The sequence below is a fragment of the Gracilinanus agilis genome, chromosome 2 (genome assembly GCF_016433145.1).
Source record: "Gracilinanus agilis isolate LMUSP501 chromosome 2, AgileGrace, whole genome shotgun sequence".
NCBI classification, from domain to species: Eukaryota; Metazoa; Chordata; class Mammalia; order Didelphimorphia; family Didelphidae; genus Gracilinanus; species Gracilinanus agilis.
In genome coordinates, this window is record NC_058131.1 from 229,421,879 (window position 1) to 229,441,813 (window position 19,935).

General features: G+C 38.1%; 1 protein-coding gene across 1 annotated transcript in view; it reads right to left on the reverse strand.

The window, feature by feature from the left end:
- Positions 1–10,841: 10,841 nt before the first annotated feature.
- Positions 10,842–19,935, reverse strand: part of CLIP4 (CAP-Gly domain containing linker protein family member 4) — an 81,592-nt gene continuing 72,498 nt past the window's right edge. Inside the window, exons 9-11 of the mRNA XM_044659595.1 lie at positions 17,070–17,125; positions 16,285–16,357; positions 10,842–13,470 (exon numbers count right to left, since the gene is read on the reverse strand). Of these exons, the coding sequence (XP_044515530.1) occupies positions 13,146–13,470; positions 16,285–16,357; positions 17,070–17,125 (454 nt within the window). The 3' untranslated portion in view covers positions 10,842–13,145. The remainder of the gene's footprint in view (positions 13,471–16,284; positions 16,358–17,069; positions 17,126–19,935) is intronic.

Here is a 19,935-nt window from a genome sequence, read left to right on the forward strand (position 1 = left end):
CCATGAACAAAAAATCTTATGATAGTTGAATGAAAACCAAAAAACGATGGGCCGAACTGCAGCCACAGTGATGCGTTTCCAAAGCAAAGAAACACAGCCAGTTAGGGCCAAACATGTCAATAAGTGATATACCAAATCCTAGCAATGGTTTCAACCACACAGCCTACGAAAGAGAAATGCCTCAATTCAGAGCCATACCTTGGCTTGCAGGAGCAGCAGAAAATCCAAAAGAAACACTGAATTCGTTTTCTTCTTCCCAAGGCTGGCTGTTGTTTGTTTTCCTTCTCTGTTGTGTTAAACGTATGAGTAGAACACTTCGGAAATACGTACAACCTATTTTTTTATATGTTCCATGCAGAAAGAGAAGTGGTCTCTTTGATTTTCTTTGGCTTTATAAGGCCTAAAGAATCAGGAAACATTTGAGGAATTGACCACAGCAGCGCTTTGTGGTTTCTTCAACTTTGTTTCTGTAGATGGACCTCATACTGATGGAAGTGACAATTTAGGACTTCTGCAAACTCATCAACCTCTATTTTTATGAAATGACATTTTACTTTCAGTTTTTCAAGTTGTCACTCTAGTCTTCCCTTCCCTTCTATGTTTTTTTCCTGCCCTCATTAGCAGTTCCTTTCCCTGGTAGTCAGCATGTCTGGGCACCATTTTGGCCTCCTTCTGGACAAAATTTTTCATTAGTTGCTGGGTATTATAGTGTTCCCAAGCAAAAATGCCCATGCTCTCTGTTCCTTTTCTGGTTCTTCATGTCTACTTTCTTTCCACTTTGACTAGGATTGGAATAATGTCTTGAGTTAACAAATAGTTGACTAACAGGTGCAATCACAGCACCCAAAGGTAATGCTATAACCAGCTGGAAAAGTACTCATTTCTCTTGATTTTGGATCATTCACCTGCAGGCTTTCCAGCTGTCTTGTTTTAAAGTGAAACAGTATGGCAGCCTGCTTTGGTAAGGCAAAATACCCTAAAGACCTTCCCTTTTTCTCCACCACCTACTTAAGATTGAAGGAGAAACAAAACCACTGTAATTATAGCATAGAGATGAAAAATCACCGACCAAGTCTGTTTTAGTAAGTTATTGATCCCATGCTAGACACTCAAGTGAATGGTCCACCAATCACTTTGAGGGCTCTCACAACCACACTTAAAATAAACTGGAATATGGAGGCTATCACCAGCTCAACTGATGTGGGAAAAGGTTTCCTTTTGATAGCATTCCAGAGAAGCTAATTAAGCAGGTACAATAATGCATTTCCAGCTGATGCACTTGAGGACTTTGCCCAGAATGATATGACCCCTTTTCTAGTCTTAAAAGTCTATTGATCCATTGAGGTTCAGAAGAAACTTCACTGACTGAATTACTGCAACAACTGATAGGAGCCAGTTCAGCACCCAGTTGAGATGATTTCAGGAAGCTTCATGTGGCCTTTGGGTGCTCCCCAAGAGTACTGGCTTTACCCATTAGTCTCAGCTTAGTTTGATCGATTTCCACCCACCCCAATTATGAGCCCTTTAAAAACGTATCCATAAAAGTGAAAATGAGTGTGGGAAAAATTACAAATTAAGATGTCTTTCCCACCAAGTCTAGGGATAGTTCTGATATGCCCTTCTGTCCACCCATCACCCAACCCAATTCAGTCACTCATGCCATGTTTTACAACACCTGGCAAAACATGTATTTCTTGAGTACATGCCTTCCTGAAAAAAAGGTATGCCCAGAACCCTACATATTAGGTTCTTTTCAACCAAAAAAAGGAGATGGTGATCCACATTTCCAAAATATTGCTTCAGACTCACACCTACCATTAAGAGAGTAGAAAGATCCCTTGCCCAAGGATCAGGAAAACTTAAATGTAATCCTGCTTCTCCCAATAACAAGGTAGGTGACTGAGCAAGTCAATTCATTCCTCTGGATCTCAGTTTTCTCATCTATAAAATGAGGGGAATGGATGTGATGACTGCTAAGGTTCCTCAGCAATCTAAAGTTCTATCATTATATAAATCTATAATGTTCTTTAAGGATCACTGTCTAGAGTCTAAGGCCCCAAAATCAGCAAAAGAGAAAGTAAATCTTTCAGTTAAAAGACATGTTTCCTAATTTTAAGCTTTGCTTTAAAGCATTCAGCTAATCCTTAGACAAAAGGTGGCTATTTAACTATGACTTCTATTAGCCTCAAAAATATCTTCTATCTTCATCATCAAAGGAGACCCCAATATGTGAATCTGATAAATGGGTCCCGTTCTTGACACCTCACATTCCCAGGAAAGGCAGGGTCACCATTCTGGATACTGGAGGTACATGCCCACAGATCATTGAACACAGTGTCCGGTCAACCTGTCCTTACGAGTGACTTTCCAAAAGACTCCAAAGAAATGAAAAGCTGATTGGCTTCATTTCATAGTAGCAAATGTTCTTTTGTGGGAACACACAAAACAAAAATTAAGAGTTCTCAGAAACCTCAACCTGCTGCCCTGAAAGGAAAGATAATTACTGAGAGCAAACAGCGAAGTCTCTATTAAGAGCCCATTTTCACTTTGTGTGCTGCATGGGCATGTTTAATTTTTAATAGCTTCTCAAGAACAAAGATTTATTTTTAACTCTATTCATGGCTTTAGAAAACATTTTAAAAGCTCAGTGAGAAGAGCCAGACATCTTATAAATACTTAGTGAGGGAAAAGTAAAGACCAATAAGTGAGCTAAAAGTTTTCTCTCAGTCTAAGACTTTGATGACTTACACCTGTACAGTCCCCGTGTTGGTCCAACAAGATCATAAAGCAAAGTCTTTTGATTGGCTCTCTCCCATCTTCTTTTCTTCATCCCTTTACCACTACCACCACCCATACACACCCACCCCCGGGAATACCTACTTGTCTCATGTTGCCCTTTGGCTGACAGGCTGCCTTCCTTTCCCAATGCTTCCATCATCTGTTTTTCCCTCTCCCCCAGCAAAATGTCCATTCCTTCAACAGAACGAGCTCAGGGAGTTGTTAGTGGCAAGTCAACCTAAGTTAAACTAGCTCAGACTGAGGAATGAATTTGGACATATGGATTTTCAAAATCATCATTTTCTAACCCAAATCAGTCTCTTGTGAGGATTTCAGGCAGTGTGATATTTTAAACTTGATTCCCCTTCACAAGCTACACAAAGGGTAGCAAAGGTAGCAGGGGACAACACTAGCCTAGGAACTGGCGGGTCAGAATTCTAGTCATGGCTCTTGCCACGAGCTAGCAATGTGATCATAGGCAAAGCAATTCATCTCTCAGCAATTCCATTTTCTCATCCACCAAACAAAAGTGATCTTCAAGATCTCTTCTGCTTCTAAGTCTATCTTAGATTTCCTGTAATCAAGAAGCCTTATGGCTCTGAGTTATTCCATCCATAAAGACACCAAGCCCATTGAGGGTAAAGGCCCAAATGCCTTCGAGCAAAGTTGGCTAAAGCATAATCTGGAAGAGTTAGAAGATGCAGATTCCATTCCTATACAGAGAGATCAGTTGGCTTATGACAAGACAAAAGTTGTTCTATCACTTTGGCTTTGTCGATGTCCTCTCTATGCAAGAAACTTCCAAGTCCATCCAATTCAGCAACACAAAGGATACTCACTGTCTGCACTCTGTAAGAGAGCTGGAGAGATACACCAAAGAATTTTAAGACCCCTACTCTTGAGGAGCTTAGAATCTAGTAGGCAAGAAAGGCCAGGCAAAAAAGAAATATGAATAGATGGCACAAAAACAGTTCTACAAATGCAAACTACACATTTAGACAGACAGACCCTTTGCATATACACAAGTGCTAAGACAATGTTTATAGGAATGGAGAGAGTAAAACTGCATGGGCTTTACAGGCCTCATGGATTAAACAAGGTTGACAAGAAGGAAAGGAGAAGCAAGTCCAATTTAATGAGAAAACAGTACTCCAACCTTTGAGGGATCATTATTATTTCTCTGCTACCTGTAGAGTACTAAAAACTGGGATGCTGCCACAACAGCAACCCTATTTAAAAGTCAAATTGAAATACTATTATCTTTTTATTCCCTTTTTAAAATCTGCCTACTTAAAAATGTTTGTTTTTGCTGACATAGGAAGCAACAAAGTGTGATGGAGAGGACACTAGAGTAGGAGATCTTGGCTCAAATCTACCCTCTTTTAACATTCACCCTGGTGATCTTGACCAGGTCAGTTGAACTCCTTTCATATCAGTTTCCTCCTATGGAAAATGAGAAGACTGAACTAAATTAGCCTCTGAGGTCCCTGCCATCTATAAGCTTATGGTCTTAAAGACCAGCAGAGAAACTCCTAGTTGTCCTCCTCTGAGCTGGACAGTAAGTGCCAAGAGAAATCAGATAGATGCCTAGGACCAGAAGGTGCTTAGGGATAGAGCATCTTCTACCATCAGAGAACCTGTGCTGTCTGTGACCACTGGAAAGGCACTAAAAGGGATAGTCATAACAATGAGTAACCTCTCCCAGAGTCACAGTCCTGAGGTGGAAAAGTCTTAGTCTTTATGTTTCTACAGACATCAAGCTGCAGAATCCACTGGATGATAATCCTTAGAAGTTGCTCTGATGACAATTATGTTTATTTGGGAGCTCCGAGACTTCTAAAAGAATTAGAATCTCCTGGTTTCCATCCCCCAAAACTGTACACGGCTGCCTCATAGGTAAATTCCCTGCATCTTAGTACATCTAATAAAATAAATGGCAAAAGTTTAAAAATTCAGTTAAGCCTAAATCTTCCTTTAAATTTTAAGAAACAGCACTATTCTCAGAAGAACTAGTATAACTTGGGAAATAGCTCATTTCTACATCCCTCAGAACTAAAGCACTAGCACTGTCTCACAAAGGACCTGAACAAAGAGGTTCAGTGCTTTTTCAGCATTCACACGGCACACCAATACAAAGAAAGGCCTCCAGTATCTTAAGCCATTCAACTCTGCAGCCTATATTTCTTTCTGAAACAGAGACATAGGAAGAAATCTTTGGAAACAACTATCATAGTTCTAATTCCATCTTTTGCAATGTAATGGAATTAATATCAAGATACTTTTTTCACTGACAGAAGGAAAGAGGTTACCATATACATCCTGTGGTTGTGTCTATTGTCTAGATGAAGAGTTAACCGCAGTCTCCCGAGCTGTCTTTGTGGTTCTATACATGGCCATTAAAACTCACTTTAAATCTCTTTTTGAAAGTCTTTCTATCTAAAGGTATTAGCTAGTAATAGCTGTCCTTCATTAAGAACAATGGTGTGGAATCAGGCTCTCGACACTGGCATTGCCTGGTGGGTGACTTTTAACTGAGCCTCCAGAATCCTATCAGTCAGGATAAGAGAACAGTCTGAAGTCTGGGCTCTTTTTTCATGATGGGCTAACACAATGTATTACCGGAAAGGAAAACAAAATGATCAGCCCCATTTTCGAACAGCTTAGTCTACCTTTAGGTAAAAACCACAAAGGAATCTTAAGATAAAGTTCAAGGAACATGGTCCTAATCAGCCAGATGGGCATATGACAAACAGAACACAGCCACTGGATATTTAATTACCTTCCAGTGCTTTTCAGATCCCTCAGATAGGACACAATGCCAGGCAAGGGTCGGGGAGAGTGGTTTTATTTCACACAGGAAGCTGAAAGCATTACTGAAGTGATGCTAGTGAGCAGCAAAGCTTCTCAGCTGTTGGAGTTTGAGTCTAGGTAGTATCACACACGTGCAGCCACACATACACGCACGCGCACACACACACAGCAAGAGGCTCAAATGGCATATAAAATACATAAAGTCAAACAACATCCTTCAGGCTAGGCCGATCTCTGATGGAAGAACTAGGCCTCAAACAGATTTGCAAGCAGTGCATCCCCCATTCTGGTTCTTAAATGACACCAGTTATCATAGGTAGCAGGTGACATTTTTGGCCAATGATCTCTCTGTAATAACATGGAAATATGATTCTCACTATCCCCAAGGGTCAGAAATCACCCTCAGCTCTTTTGTCCAAAATGTGCAATCACACAGAATTGTAATACAAGCACAAAAAACAAACACCGGCTATGTTGTCACCATGAAGATATTGTTAGGACATGTTCTCAGGGGGAGAGAGGGACAGAAAGCTTCTCTTCTCTCCTCCTTGTGCCTTTCTCCACTAAGGGAGAGGCTCTAAAGAGCAAGTAATGGTCTCATCTCTACCTTACATGACGAGATGCCTTTATTTGCTCTCCATAGCCCTAAATTCCTCCTCCTCAAATGGCCCCCAACCCTCCACAAAAGCTTTAGCAAAAATTTCAGTAGAAAACTTCCTTTTGCTTATGCAAAGGTATCTTGCTGCTCTGCTTCAAATAAAATTTTAACCTGTCCTGCTTAATTTATTCAGACCCACCCTTCAGAGAAGTTTCCTGAGGACGTCTGTTGTATATACAGCAGCTTATGTGACATTGTTTATAATTAAGGGCCTATGTACTTCAGGGATACTATTATGAGACAAATATTACTAATAATACATATGGTAATATGAGTTTTGTATTGACTATTGTATTTGTATTGTAACCAAGTGTAGTGAAACAAAAGGCATGAAGAAAAATGAAAAATAAAGTCCCATTACTGGCTTGCAAGCTGTGGTGGTCTCCATAATTAATTTACAGACTTGGAGTTAGACCAATCATACTGCCAAAACATTACTTTACAGAGCTAAAGAAAACAACATATCTGGGTCAATCAGGAAACCTGGAATATGAATGAGAAGCTTCAGGGAATAACAGAAAGTTGTACTTAAAGGGCAAGAAAATATGGGTACAAATGCTGCCAAGGATGCATGGACAAATCATGACGTCACTTGAACCGTAGTTTCCTCCTGTGTAAAAATATTACTTTCCCATGATTGTAGTAAGACTCAAATAACACTTTCTACACACACAAACACATATATGTAAAATGCAGACTTTAAAAGCACAGTATTAAATGTTAATTATTAGAAGTTTAATAATCTATTCCCCAAATAAGAATGATTCAAACGTGGATTTTCTAACATACATATATGGTTTGAATAGTATTACAACACAAGGCAGTTCCAGCATAGAGGAACTTGTCTCGGTCCTTTGTACCCTTGGGTTGGTCACTTCACGTCTCTTAATGTTCCCAGGTGGGCCTCAGTTTCCTGATCTGTCAAATTCTAGGCTTAGACTAAATGATCTCTAAGGTTCTTTCTACCTCTAAATTCTGTAAGTCTATACTACACTCAAAGTAACAGCACCACCAAAACAAACTGTTCTTTATGAGAGACAGTACCTGGAGCTGCTACATACCTTGGGTTCTCTTGGTAGTACATTCTCTGTGTTGAATTACTATTTTTAAGGTACTTTTTCTTTCATGTGAGAGCCATAAAGTTTATAAAACTTAACAAGGTGGTTTAGAGTTACAAACAAGTAATCATCAGATGAATGAATAAGTCACCTAGAAATCAAGAGTTGTTTTTTCTACTGTCCCACCAACAGGATAGCAGTTGCCCTTAGGTAAGAATGTAAAGGAAGCCAAGTTTGATTCTGATTGGCCTTTCAGTATCTCTACCCTACACATAACCTAAAGTTATCCCATCCCTATCTCCACTCTTTCCAGAAGGTATTTTTATGCAGCCTCCTACTAACAGCCATATATCCGATAGACGGCCTAAGAGATTGAAAATCTCTTTTCCAAAAATAAAACTGTCCAGAACATAGTTTTTAGAAAATCCCAAGACTTTTTAACATAGCACACTAGGAATGAAGGATAACTCTTTGGAGTTTGACTCCATTGAACAAATATGTACTGAAAAAATCTAGTAATTGAATAGTTTTAAAGAGTAAAATATTGCTTCTTCTGTTTCTGCTTTATACAGGAGCTTCTAATTATTATTCATCTAGGCTGCTTTGATTAATTGACTTTTATGAGTTATTTGGTGAATGTATAAAATATCTGGAAATCCATCTACTAAGACATACCTAACACTTATATGAAAACAATTGTAAAAACCTCTTTCCCAGGAAGAAATAAAAATAATTAGAAGAATATTCATTGTTCCATCATTGAGTCATACCAACATGATAAAAAAATATTGCCTAAATTAATTTATAGACTTGGTAATAACACTACCAAACGTTACTTTACAGAGCTTAAAAAAAAAAAGCAATTTGTTTGGAAGAACAAAGGGTCTAGAACAGTGATGGCAAACCTTTTAGAGATGGAGTGCCAGGCCTCACCCCTATCCCACACCCCAGATAGAGCGCCATGCCCACCCCCTCCAGAGACTGAATGCAAAGTCCCACCCCTCCCTTCTCCCCCTCCCCCAACATCCCCTCCCTTACCCCAGACAGGGGAGGGAAGAAGCACTCCCACTGGGCTGCTAAGCAGAGGGGTGAGGGAAGGGAATAGCTCTGCCTGGCATCCCTCTGACTTGCTAGTAATGAACTCTGGTGGTGACTGCAGGTATGCCCACAAAGAGGGCTCTCTGTGCCATCTCTGGCATGCATGCCATAGGTTCACCATCACTGGTTTAGACTCTCCAGGACAATAATTTTAAAAGTAGTAATAAAAGGAGAATAGCACTTCCAGACCTCAAACTATCAAAACTATTTGTTACTAGTTTTAAAAAAGAGAAAAGTACATCGGTGTAACAAATTTTTTAAAAAATGGTCAGAAACAATCAAATGTAATAGCCCAGTGTTCAATAAACCCAAGAATAAACAACTTGAGAAAACTACTCAGAAAATGGAAAATTATCTGGAAAAAAAATATAGATTTAGACCAGCATCTTATACCATATTAAACTCCAAAAACATACCTGAGCTTGAATATAAAAGGTTACATAAAGATATTCAAAGACAATAGAAAGAAATACTTTTCACAATTATGAGCAAGGAAGAATTCTTAACCAAAAAAGAAATAGAGCTTACAAAGAATAAAACAGATTTACTTTGGTAACAAGAAAATGAAAAGGTTTCATACATTCAAAAACAGTGCAACAAGAAGGGATATATCATCATTTAGGAAAAAAAAACTTGCCATCAAATATTTTTGAAAAAGGTCTGCTATCCAAGCATAGAGGGAATTAAATATATTCTCCAATATATGGACTTAAAGAATATGAATAAACAATTAACAAACATGAAAGACTGTTTCAAACTGCTAATAAAAATCCAAGTAAAACAACTCAGTTCTCTTCTCTCACCCAGCAAATTGGCAAAAATAACAAAAGATGGAAATAGTATTAGAGGAGCTATAGGAAAACCGGCAGGCTTATACACTGTTGGTGAATCTATGATATAGTACAACTGTTAAAAAAACACAAATAGGAATTATGCAAAAAAAAGTAACTAAAATATAAATACCCTTTTATCTCAGCAATTCAACTGTTGGGCATATATCCCAAAGAGAAGACTATGAAAAAGGAAGGTATTAAAGGTATTAAAAAGTCTCACAGCAAAACTTTTTCTTGGAGCAAAGAACCAGAAGTAGTGTCCTCCCTTCCCCCTAATCCTTAAAGGAGAAAAGAACAGAAGGAAGACCAGAAGGAATCACAGACAAGCAGGATAGCTTTGAAAGTTACATTGTATTTATTATACACTAAAAAGAAAAGCAAGCTCCACATAGATTTACGGTTTCACGTACAATCCTCTTCTATTCCACAATTTATATGAAAATGCTCATTTTATTTTACCTGTCAAATTCAAAACTTTTTTAAAATGAAAATTATTTCATTTTAAATGAGATATAATGGGAGCTGAACATCACAGAAAACCCCAGATACAATCAATGTGTCTGTTGGTTTTACTCAATTATTTTTTTTCTTCTGTTATAAGGTAAGGCTCATTGAGTAAAGGAAGAGAGAAAGAAACATTTGGACATGACTGATGTCAAAACAAAATAGATAAAATTCATAAAAATAATAAAAGTAGATTTCTGAATTATTAAGATGTTTGAACCTTTAATCTGAAAAGGCAGTATTGTCATATTTGCTCCTCTTTTTGTTCTAGATTTATGGATGATCATCTTAGTTTATATTAGTTTAAAACAATCTGCATACTGCTTGCCAGTACAATCCTTTTTTTAATATTAATTTTTAAGGGCCCATATCACAATATTTATTTCTACATCAAATGGACTGGCATCTTTAGCTCTTTGGCACTTCTATAACCTTTCTAAAAACTTCACACTTTAAGGAACTCTGAAATGAGCAATAAGATTATTAACCCTAGTTACAGATCAGAAGCTCTCAGTGATTTCACAGGTATTCTTGAATGGCTGCCATGGACCCAGAAGAACATCACTTTCTGTGTAGCCTGGTGACAAACCTCCTCAACTTGCCTGAGCTACTCCTTGCTTATTGAACAGCAAATGAATTCTGGGTCCATTGTCAAATTCTTTCAAGTTTCAACAGGACTTGAGCTAGTTAACAGAGCTAGCTAACACTGTAATGAAAATGCTTTTGAGTTCCAGGCATCATATCCTTGCCACAATGAAGCATCAAAGCATAACTTCAGCAAAGGAATTACCTACAAAATATTCATTCATTCAACCTCCATTGATTAAGAGCCTACTATGAGGTAGGCACTTAATAACAGTGATGATGACATAATTTAGCTCAAGGTAATGGGAGAGATGTAAGCATACAGTAAGACACTGCATCACGCATTAGGAAGCTTACCACCAAGGTGGATCACAAAAATGTGAAATAAAATATAAAAATGTAGTGATCAGTCTGATAGGACCGTGTGTGTTTGTGTTTTTCCATGTAAATTTTGAACACTAATAAATGAAACCATTTTCTTTACATGTGTATAAAAGAAGCAAAAAGACAATCTTCTATGTTTCTAGCAAGAGTTTATGAAATAACAATCTGCCTATTAAAACACTTTCCACAGTGGGTGGTTTGTTTAACCAACCTTGCTGTATTAAAGAAAACACACTCATTTTTGAAGAGTTTATGAGAAGAGTCAAGCACACAGGGACAGTCGACTTAGTAGAGAAAACAACCCCCAATTCTTTATAAAATGTTTTGTTTTTCAAAGAAAATGATGGTATATTCTAATGATATGGGCTAAAGGAGAAGAAAAGAATAATAGAAAGAGTCCATCATGAGACACTATTCCAAAACACAATGGTTTCCCATTTTATTTATGCTCAAGAAGCTACAATTCAGTACGAGTAGACTGACAGTTAATAAGCTAAAGATGAAAAAAATCTTTTCATGTATTTATGCATGAATGTATAAATTTGTATGAATTTAATAGATGTTCTCTATTCACATAATATATGCATGAAAGAAAATAAAGGTTGCAAGGGAGGAAAAAATGGTGGTTTATGGTTTCCCTAAAAGCAAATCATTGTCAACATTAATATAACACATTTTAATTTATAGAGCTCTGATGTACAAGAGGAAACATTTTAGACTTGGTAAAAGTTCTGGGTATCCACATACATCTCAAGGTATAAATAAACAGAGTTTTTCGGAAACGGTATAATAAAATAAGTTTACATTCAAAATCACAGTACATTCATTTTCTTTAGTCAGTAAAAATATTCCTTGATTAAAAGGCAGTGTATTACAGCCTTGTTTTGCAAATGTAGTTCAGGAAAATAGGTCTAGCAGTATTTGAAATACCATACTTTTTTTTTTTCAAAAGAGCAGCAGAGCAGCAGAATTCAGTTTAAAAATAGTATATTGCAAAATATCTGAACATGTTATTTCTTTCTAAGTGCAAAGGCAGTTCCATTGTTAAGGATAATTTTAAATCTTATAAAGTGAACTGTTTTACTATTTTTGTAGTCTCTTCAAATCTAAATATCTACAATAAAATATAAATCTTTTACATTTATGGGACAGAAACATTCAGACACAGACATAACACAAATACCTTGCAATGGTATTCTGTTACAAAGCTTACCATTGAAGATGGGCACAAGCTGCAGAAAGAAAATGGGTTCCCCTGTCGAATTTGTGTAACATTTAGCCAAAGCTCAAATACTTGGGCAATGATTGGGAAAATCTGAAACCAACTAAGGCAAATGTCATGGCCACCTTAGGAGTAACACCCCAAAGAGAAATAAAGAAATGCTTGAATTGAATGTGTACCACAAAGACCTCGGCTATCTGTGCAATATTTTTATTTCTATTTATGAGCAAGGAAAAGTGTGTGGTAGACCACACTGCATTCTATACGTGAGCTATTTACATGACTACTTCCAGTCTAGGATGTCTCAATCTACACCGTTCTCTTAAGTGCATCTTTTAAGCGATTTCTTTATAGCCAGCAAGAAAAACTGGCAAAGCGTTTCAAGATGCAGTGAGGAGATTTCCATGGAGATGAAAGTGCATCAAGTTTTAAAAGTGCTTCTTCCAAATGTGGTCTTTTATGCAGCAATAAGGTGGTATTGAAAATGGGAGCTGACTCTCTGAAGGGCGCTTTGTCAGTGATCCTTGAGAAGTGATTCAGAAGAATGCCGAGGATCCCTGCAGCACGTAGGGTGCAGATGGCACAAGGCTGGGTGTCAGAAGGCCTCAGCAGCTGTGAGCCTGGGGGAAATCACTTCATGTTCCTGCGCCTCAGTTTCCTCATCCATAAACTAGATCCAGACTAGATAAGTCATGAGGTCTTTTCAAGTCTACAATTCTAGACTCTGCATGTTTGAAATAGGGCTCCTCTGGAGGCCCAGAGAGAGAGAGGCTGTTTTTAGGACTGATCAGCCACCTAGGGCCATTTTGTAGCTCTGACTGGACAAAGTGCAGACAGGGATAACGATTCCCAAGACACTTTTGACGGCTAAAGGAAAACATCAAAGTAAAATGCAGCCAATGCTTTGAACAACAAGAATCCAATGGTATAACGACAAAGTAAGACAGAACAGGCAACAGAACATGTTGGTTGGTCTCCTAATGGCACAATTTTCTGACATCCTAGGACCATACTTGGGTCTAAAAGCTTTGAAAAATAAACTATCTTAAAATGATCTTGAGATTCATGATTCTTAAAATCTTCCTATTCTTTTTGTTTAAAGTTTAATCTGTAAATGGCCTTAATGTCACTCTGAAGAGAGGCATGTTACCCACACGTAGGCCATTGCCCCTGCATGCCGTATGCCCAGCTGCCCAGCCCTGCCCCTCTCGAGGTCAACAGTCCTCATCCACCAGCTTGGATCCATTGATGCCCCGATAGGTGACTCTGCTTGGCCGAACCAGAACGCCGTGGTTTGGCTTACAGGTGAAATAACGCTTGTCCCCGACGGAGCCATCGTTCTTTCCCCGGGCGCCTTTGAGTTCCAGTCCAAGCCATGTTCCTGGAGCGAAGTCAGTGGGGCCCACATACCTAATGATGGCCATCTCGTTAGAGCTGGTCAGGAGAACCTGGGAGCCCTGGTGCAGCTTAACAGGCCCTTCTACACCCCCGGTAGATGGAGTGCTGCTCCAGCTTCGACGGAATAAAGCACTTTTGGATCTATTCGGGGTAGAAATTACGTATGTTATCTTTTAAAATTTAGCCACAATGACCATATGATACAACTTTTACATTGATTTTCAGTGGCAAACATGATTTTTAAGTAAAATAATTTTAAAATAATTAAACGTAGGTAAGAAAATGTATAACTTAATATGAAAATGTTTTTCATTGCAGAAAAGGTGCTTTCTTCAGGCTTCCCCAGGATCTCATTCTAGATTCAGGATTTCACTTGCAATGCCTGATGGAAGTGCTGGGACTGTCACCACAAAAATACCCATCGACTAATGTTTATAGACAAATCCATGATTGCCACAGGGTTACGGGGTAAAGTTGGGGTGGGGGGAGCAAAATTGGGATGACTTTTTGTTCACTTTTGTAAGTGTTGCTGTCGCTTCTACCTTCACATGTCTTGTACACAGGCTCTTCTCCTCACTCACACAAAGGCTCTCCTGGCTGGCTCAGGCTTTCATGCCTTACCTTCCCCTGGACTACTGCAATAAGGAGATGCATTCTTCCATTTTGTTGGAATCTCCATCTTTCCTCTGCTTTTGTTTATAGTGAGATAACAGAGTTAGGATCTCAGAGGCCATCAAGTCCAAGTCTTTCATTTTACTGATGAAAAAACCGATACCAAGAGGTTAAGTGACTTGCCCTGAATCATACAGCTAGTGAGCACCTCAGATGGAGTTTGAACCTGGGTCTTGCTAACTTAGTGTCAAGAAGTCCCAGGTTAGGGGCAGCTGGGTAACTCAGTAAACTGAGAGCCAGACTTAGAGACAGGAGTTCCTGGGTCCAAATCTGGCCTCAGACACTTCCTAGCTGTGTGACCCTGGGCAAGTCACTTAACCCCCATTGCCTAGCCCTTACTGCTCTTCTACCTTGGAACCAACACACAGTATTGACTAAGGCAGAAAGAAAGGGCTTAAAAAAAAGTGCCAGGTTCTATCCACTTTACCAAGAATGACTAAGAAGCTGTGATTTAATTCCTCCAGAAATGTGGCCACTGGACAATGAGCTCACATCTAAAATCCCAATACCCAGGTTAAAGTTTACAATCTAAAAGCCACATGATTCTACATCTCTTCTGCCCCTTTTCTCTCCTACAGAAGTGGAACCGGGCCTAGCTGGGGTTGTTGGTGGTAACCAACAGAGACTTCAGGGCCAAACGCCTGAGGACGCCCCCTCCCTGCTTCACTTGCTGGCTTCTGAAGAGCAGACATCCCATGATTCCAGGCCCGTGTTACACGGTACGTATAAAAGCACGTACCAAACAGACACAAGGTGATTTTGGTGGCAGATGAACTTAGCGGGGGGGAGGAGAGTGGAGAAGTCAATCAGCATTGATTAAATATCTCTCTGGCGCCTCGGACTGTGCGGTGGGAAAGAAGGTCAAAGATGGTCCTGGAATCTAGGCGCTCACAAACAACTCTGGACAAGCTGGACCAGGGAGGAGGACTCTGGTACAAGGTGGGATTTCAGCTAGGTCTTAGAGGCAAAATAAAGGAGAGGATTCCAAACGTGGAGGACAAACAATGAAAATGCCCAAAGTTGGAAGGAGGAGGAGGAACAGGAACAGCCAGGGCCAATGTTACTGGATTGCAGAGTAGAGAAAGCAGAAGCAGGTGTAAGAAGACTAGAAAGGAAGGCGGGGGAGAGGTCATGAAAGACTTTGAATGCCAAACAAAGATTGTTTTTTGGTCATGGAGGGCAGAGGAAGCCTCTGGAACTTCCTGGAAAGAGAAGCATGGTCAGGCCTGCCCTTCAGGAAGACCAGGGTGAGCCAAGGGGAGGATGGGCTAGAGTGGGGAGAGGCTCGAGCTGGGGGAACCAAGGAGCAAGCTAGTGCAGCAGTACAGGGAGAGGTGGGGAGGGTCTGCCCCAGGGTGGCACAAGCTGTATGTGGGAGTCAGAGATCCAGGGAGGACACAAGGATGACATCATGGTTTTGGGCCTAAGTGCCTGAGATGGCAACGATCCTCTTGATGGAAAAAGAGAAGTTCAGAAGCGCTCGGAAAGCCTTGAAAGGAAAGATTTGGAAAGAGCTCAGTTTTGGACACACCAAGTTTAAGATGTATACAAGGCAGCCAGTTTGAGATGCCCAACAGTCAAAGTTTGTCAAGTTTGGGAGACATCACTTTCAAGAGCTCAAAGCCACCTATACACCACAACACAGGCCTTAGAATAGCACTTATTTATGAAGGCATGTGGAGACTAGACATGACAGTTCTCTTATCTTCCTATCAGTTTGTGCTCAAAGAATAAAAATATGTATATAAACTTCAATATTTATAAATAAATCAACTACTCACAAACTGAAATCCTACTTCTATATAAGTCATTCAAATCAAGGTTTGTTTTTCCCTAATTCTTATTTTAAAACATATAATTTATATTTACTTGGGAACACGGCACATTTGATAAAATAAAAATAATCCTACTGGCACTACATTTGATTTAGGCTATTAGTGTGGTTCAGAGAAATAGGGAGAAGAAACAGATGATATATTTGAAAAACCCTTCATAAGAGTTTTAAAGAGAGGTAACAATAGTCATTAAAAGAATACTCTCAGTACAGGGGGAAGTAGCAGGGAGAGAGAGAATCTAAAACTCTAAATTTTAAAAGAAAAGAATGTTTAAAGAATAATTAAAAAGTACCTATTCCACTATTAGTGCTGGGATTACTCATTACTCCTAAATGTTAAGAAACAGATCAAAGAATAAGGCACAAAATAGTAGGTAGATCCATCTTCCATAACATTTTAAGTTACACTTATCTCAACTATCTATATTTCTAAATAACTTGATACTCACTTTTCAGAAGCATTTCTTCTATTTATCTCTTTTTGAGAAGATGCAGAAGTTGTACTGAAACTTCGCCTAAAACCTAAGTAGGAAAATTAATGGTAGAAAAAAGGAAAAAAACCCCAAACTTATAGTGTCTATTCAACCCCATCTTCTGTCTCTACTTTTGCAGATGTTCTATTATATCAAGTGTTTCCTTGGAAGCAGGAGTCAAAGGGAGAAAGCACATATATATGGAACATAATTATAGCTTAGATTTCTTGAGAAATTTTTTCCAAAATTCAAATGATTTCTTATATCCTTATTAATCAAACTATATACAAATAAGAATAAGACAATCATTTTTCCAGGGTTTTTTTTAATTTTCTAGAAGATATTGGATACTAAAAGACCACAAAATCACTCTGTATGCTGATAAAGATACCATTTTTTCTACTTAATGTAATGTTTTTAATAAGCTACTAAGAAATTGGAAGAAAAAATGAAAGTATATCTAAGAAAAAAGTAATGTTTACTTCTAGAGAAACCTGGTTTTTACATATTCAAAGAAAATTAATTCCTTTTTATCACAAGAAGCAGTATGTATTAATGTCCTAAGAATATACTTTTTAATTTTTGAGTACTGAGAGCTCCAGTCGATTGTCAATTAAAGGTAATAAAATGACTTCTACAAAAGGAGTATATTAAGGCACTTTTGTGTCTGTTTCCTTAAAAAAGGAGGAGTGGAAGTAGTTCATGCAATGAAGAATTGGTAGTTTCTTCTTTGAAAGTTTTAATAAATTTCTTATTCTTACCTGGCCCTGGATGATTTCGTTTACTTGATACATTCTCTGAAAGAGTATCTTTTAGTCTATTGGGAAAACAAAACAAGCAAACATCTCAATACAAATCTCTGGTTCTAGCTTTCTTTCTTTTTAAACTTACCTTCCAACTTAGAATCAATATTATCTATTGGTTCCAAGGCAGAAGAGCATTAAGGGCTAGGTAATAGGGGTCAAGTGACTTGCCCACATGCAACTAGGAAGTGGCTGAGACTAGATTTTAACCCGGGACATCTTGTCTCTAGGCCTGGCTCTCAATCCACTAAGCCACCCAACTGCCCCCATGATACTGCCTTTCAATGGAGACATGACAACACTTGTAATATTAATTTTTATTCTCATGAAGCAATCCTAAAGCTGTTCCCATTTTGAAAATGGTCTTCCTGTATTTTCTTTGAAATCTAAATGACCTTTTATTCTGAAGGACTCGTTCTCTTAGGTTTGAGTTTATTTGGATTTTAACTTCCTCAGCAGCAGAGACTAAAACTGTTCTCTTTGCTTAGGGAGAACTTAACACAGCATTTTGGGAGAACTTAATGACAAAAGACAAGGCAATCAAGAAATAACAAAGAGTATAAAGAGAGGTTCCTTTAGAGATGACCTCTGTTATTTTTAAGAGTACTGAATAGAAGGGGGAAAAGTCAGAAATAAAGATATTTGTGTTTAATCAATAAACAGGAGTTGCAGTCATTGAGGGGGAAAAGTGACTTGGAGATATATAAGAAAGGGGAGAAGAAAGTAATGACAGAATTAGAGTCACTCACCAAATTAGAAATAGTACAATGCAACAGACTGAAAACAAGAATAGCTGGGTCCTTTCTGCCATTTATAAGTCATAACCTGGAGGACAGTCAATTCCCCTCTCTAACTCTTAGGATCCTCGGCTATAAAGGAAGGCTAATTAACTTCTCCCAGAATTTCAGTGAAGATCCAATGTAATAATATCCACAGATACATTCTGAAAACCACTTTTTAAAAGTTTTTCCTGAAAAAAATAATTTCTCCTAACTTTCTTATTGATTTTTCCCTTCCTCTGAGATTTAATTTAACTTTTATGTGATTTTTACTAATATCTTAATAATGATACCATCATCGATACACGAGTTTACATGTGTGTATATATACACATATACATGCATAAATGCCATCACCATCATTAAGATAGCTGAAAAGGAAATGAATTATATAAAATGTCATAAAGGAAAGAAAAAACAATAATAAGACAAGTCAATTAAGATACAAAACATTTTGAGATTTAGACAGGAAAAAAATCACTACCTGGTCGTAACTATGTAAATGAAATGGAAAAAGTTATCATAAATGTCAAAAGGCAAAAAAAGTTTTGTGGAAGGTAAATAATTTATAGAAAAAACAGAGAAGAGATCAGGGATAACAGAAAAGAAGGAATGATGGGCAGTGAGAGGTTTAGAGTTTTGTCATTTTAGAAAAGGGTATATCACTATTAGAACTTAAAGTGGCACGAAGGGAGGTAGCTGGGTAGTTCAGTGGAGTGAGAGTCAGGCCTAGAGACGAGAGGTCCTAGGTTCAAACTGGCCTTAGACACTTCCTAGTTGTGTGACCCTGGGCAAGTCACTTAATCCCTATAGCCTAGTTCTTACCATTCTTCTGCCTAGGGTAAGGGTTTTTTAAAAATTAGAATTAAAAAAAAAAGACGCACTAAGACATTTAGGACAAGAATACCCTCACATATTTATAAAATCATCCAAGATCCCTTTATAAAACAAGGTAATGTTTTGATTTAACTTTTATTTAAAATATTAATAGCATCTACTTCCCACAATTGATGTAAAGATAGAAGGAAGTAATATCTGTAAAGTGTTTTATAAGTACTAAATGCCATATAAATACAATAAAATATTGCTATTAATGTTAACATAACATATGACCAATATTTGCTTCAATATCCAGCCCAGTGCCTCTCAAAATACTGTGTTCAATGTACAGCACACTCAGCTCAGTTATTTGTTGGATGAATAAACTCATGTCCTTGTTGCCCAAATAACCATGAGTAACCTTTTTAAGATAAAACAATATCATTTAAAAGAATAGGCTATAAAGGATAAAAGAAGTTGGTCCTTTCCAAGTTTCCAAAAAGGAGAACCAAAAAACAGAAGAAAATCTGAAATACTTTATCTGGAATCTATCTTGACAGAATCCATTTATACTCTATTGTCTAAAGTTTCTACTGAAAAAGAAAGACTGTATGAACCAGATGAGGTTCACAGCCAGACAACGGCTGGCAGAACAGTTCACATGCATATAGTTACATTATTCATGCTATTTTGTATTTAGAAATTATTATACCATTTCCCTTCCACTGAAAATTGTACCAAGACAATGCATCTCTCGGCATATACAACAAGTCATTTCACATAATGGGGCCTAGGATTTGTAGAGGATTTGCGTCTGGTAAACTTATTGTCTAAAACCAAAGTGAACTAGGGCAATTTTAAAAGTGTAATATCTTAACAAAAAAACAGTGAGCCAGTTTCTCACATATAAAAAAATCCTGGAAGCTCCACTTCCCCCAAAGATCTACTGTCTATCTATTTTTGAGACCGAAAGGAATCAGAGGAAAGAGCCATTTTGGTTCCATTAGGTTTGTAAGAGAATGAATGGGGTGCCTGCTGGCAGGAAATGTAATGCAGTTAGGATGTGACTGAAGCAATCAGATAGCATTTTAACTTTTGTTTGCATGACAGATTAAGCTTGCTGCTCTCACTGTTCATAGCTGCAATGCCACATCTAATAGCTTATCCGTACTCACAGGATATGCAGATGAGGAAGAAAGGATGTTTTTTAAAACTGCAAATCCTCA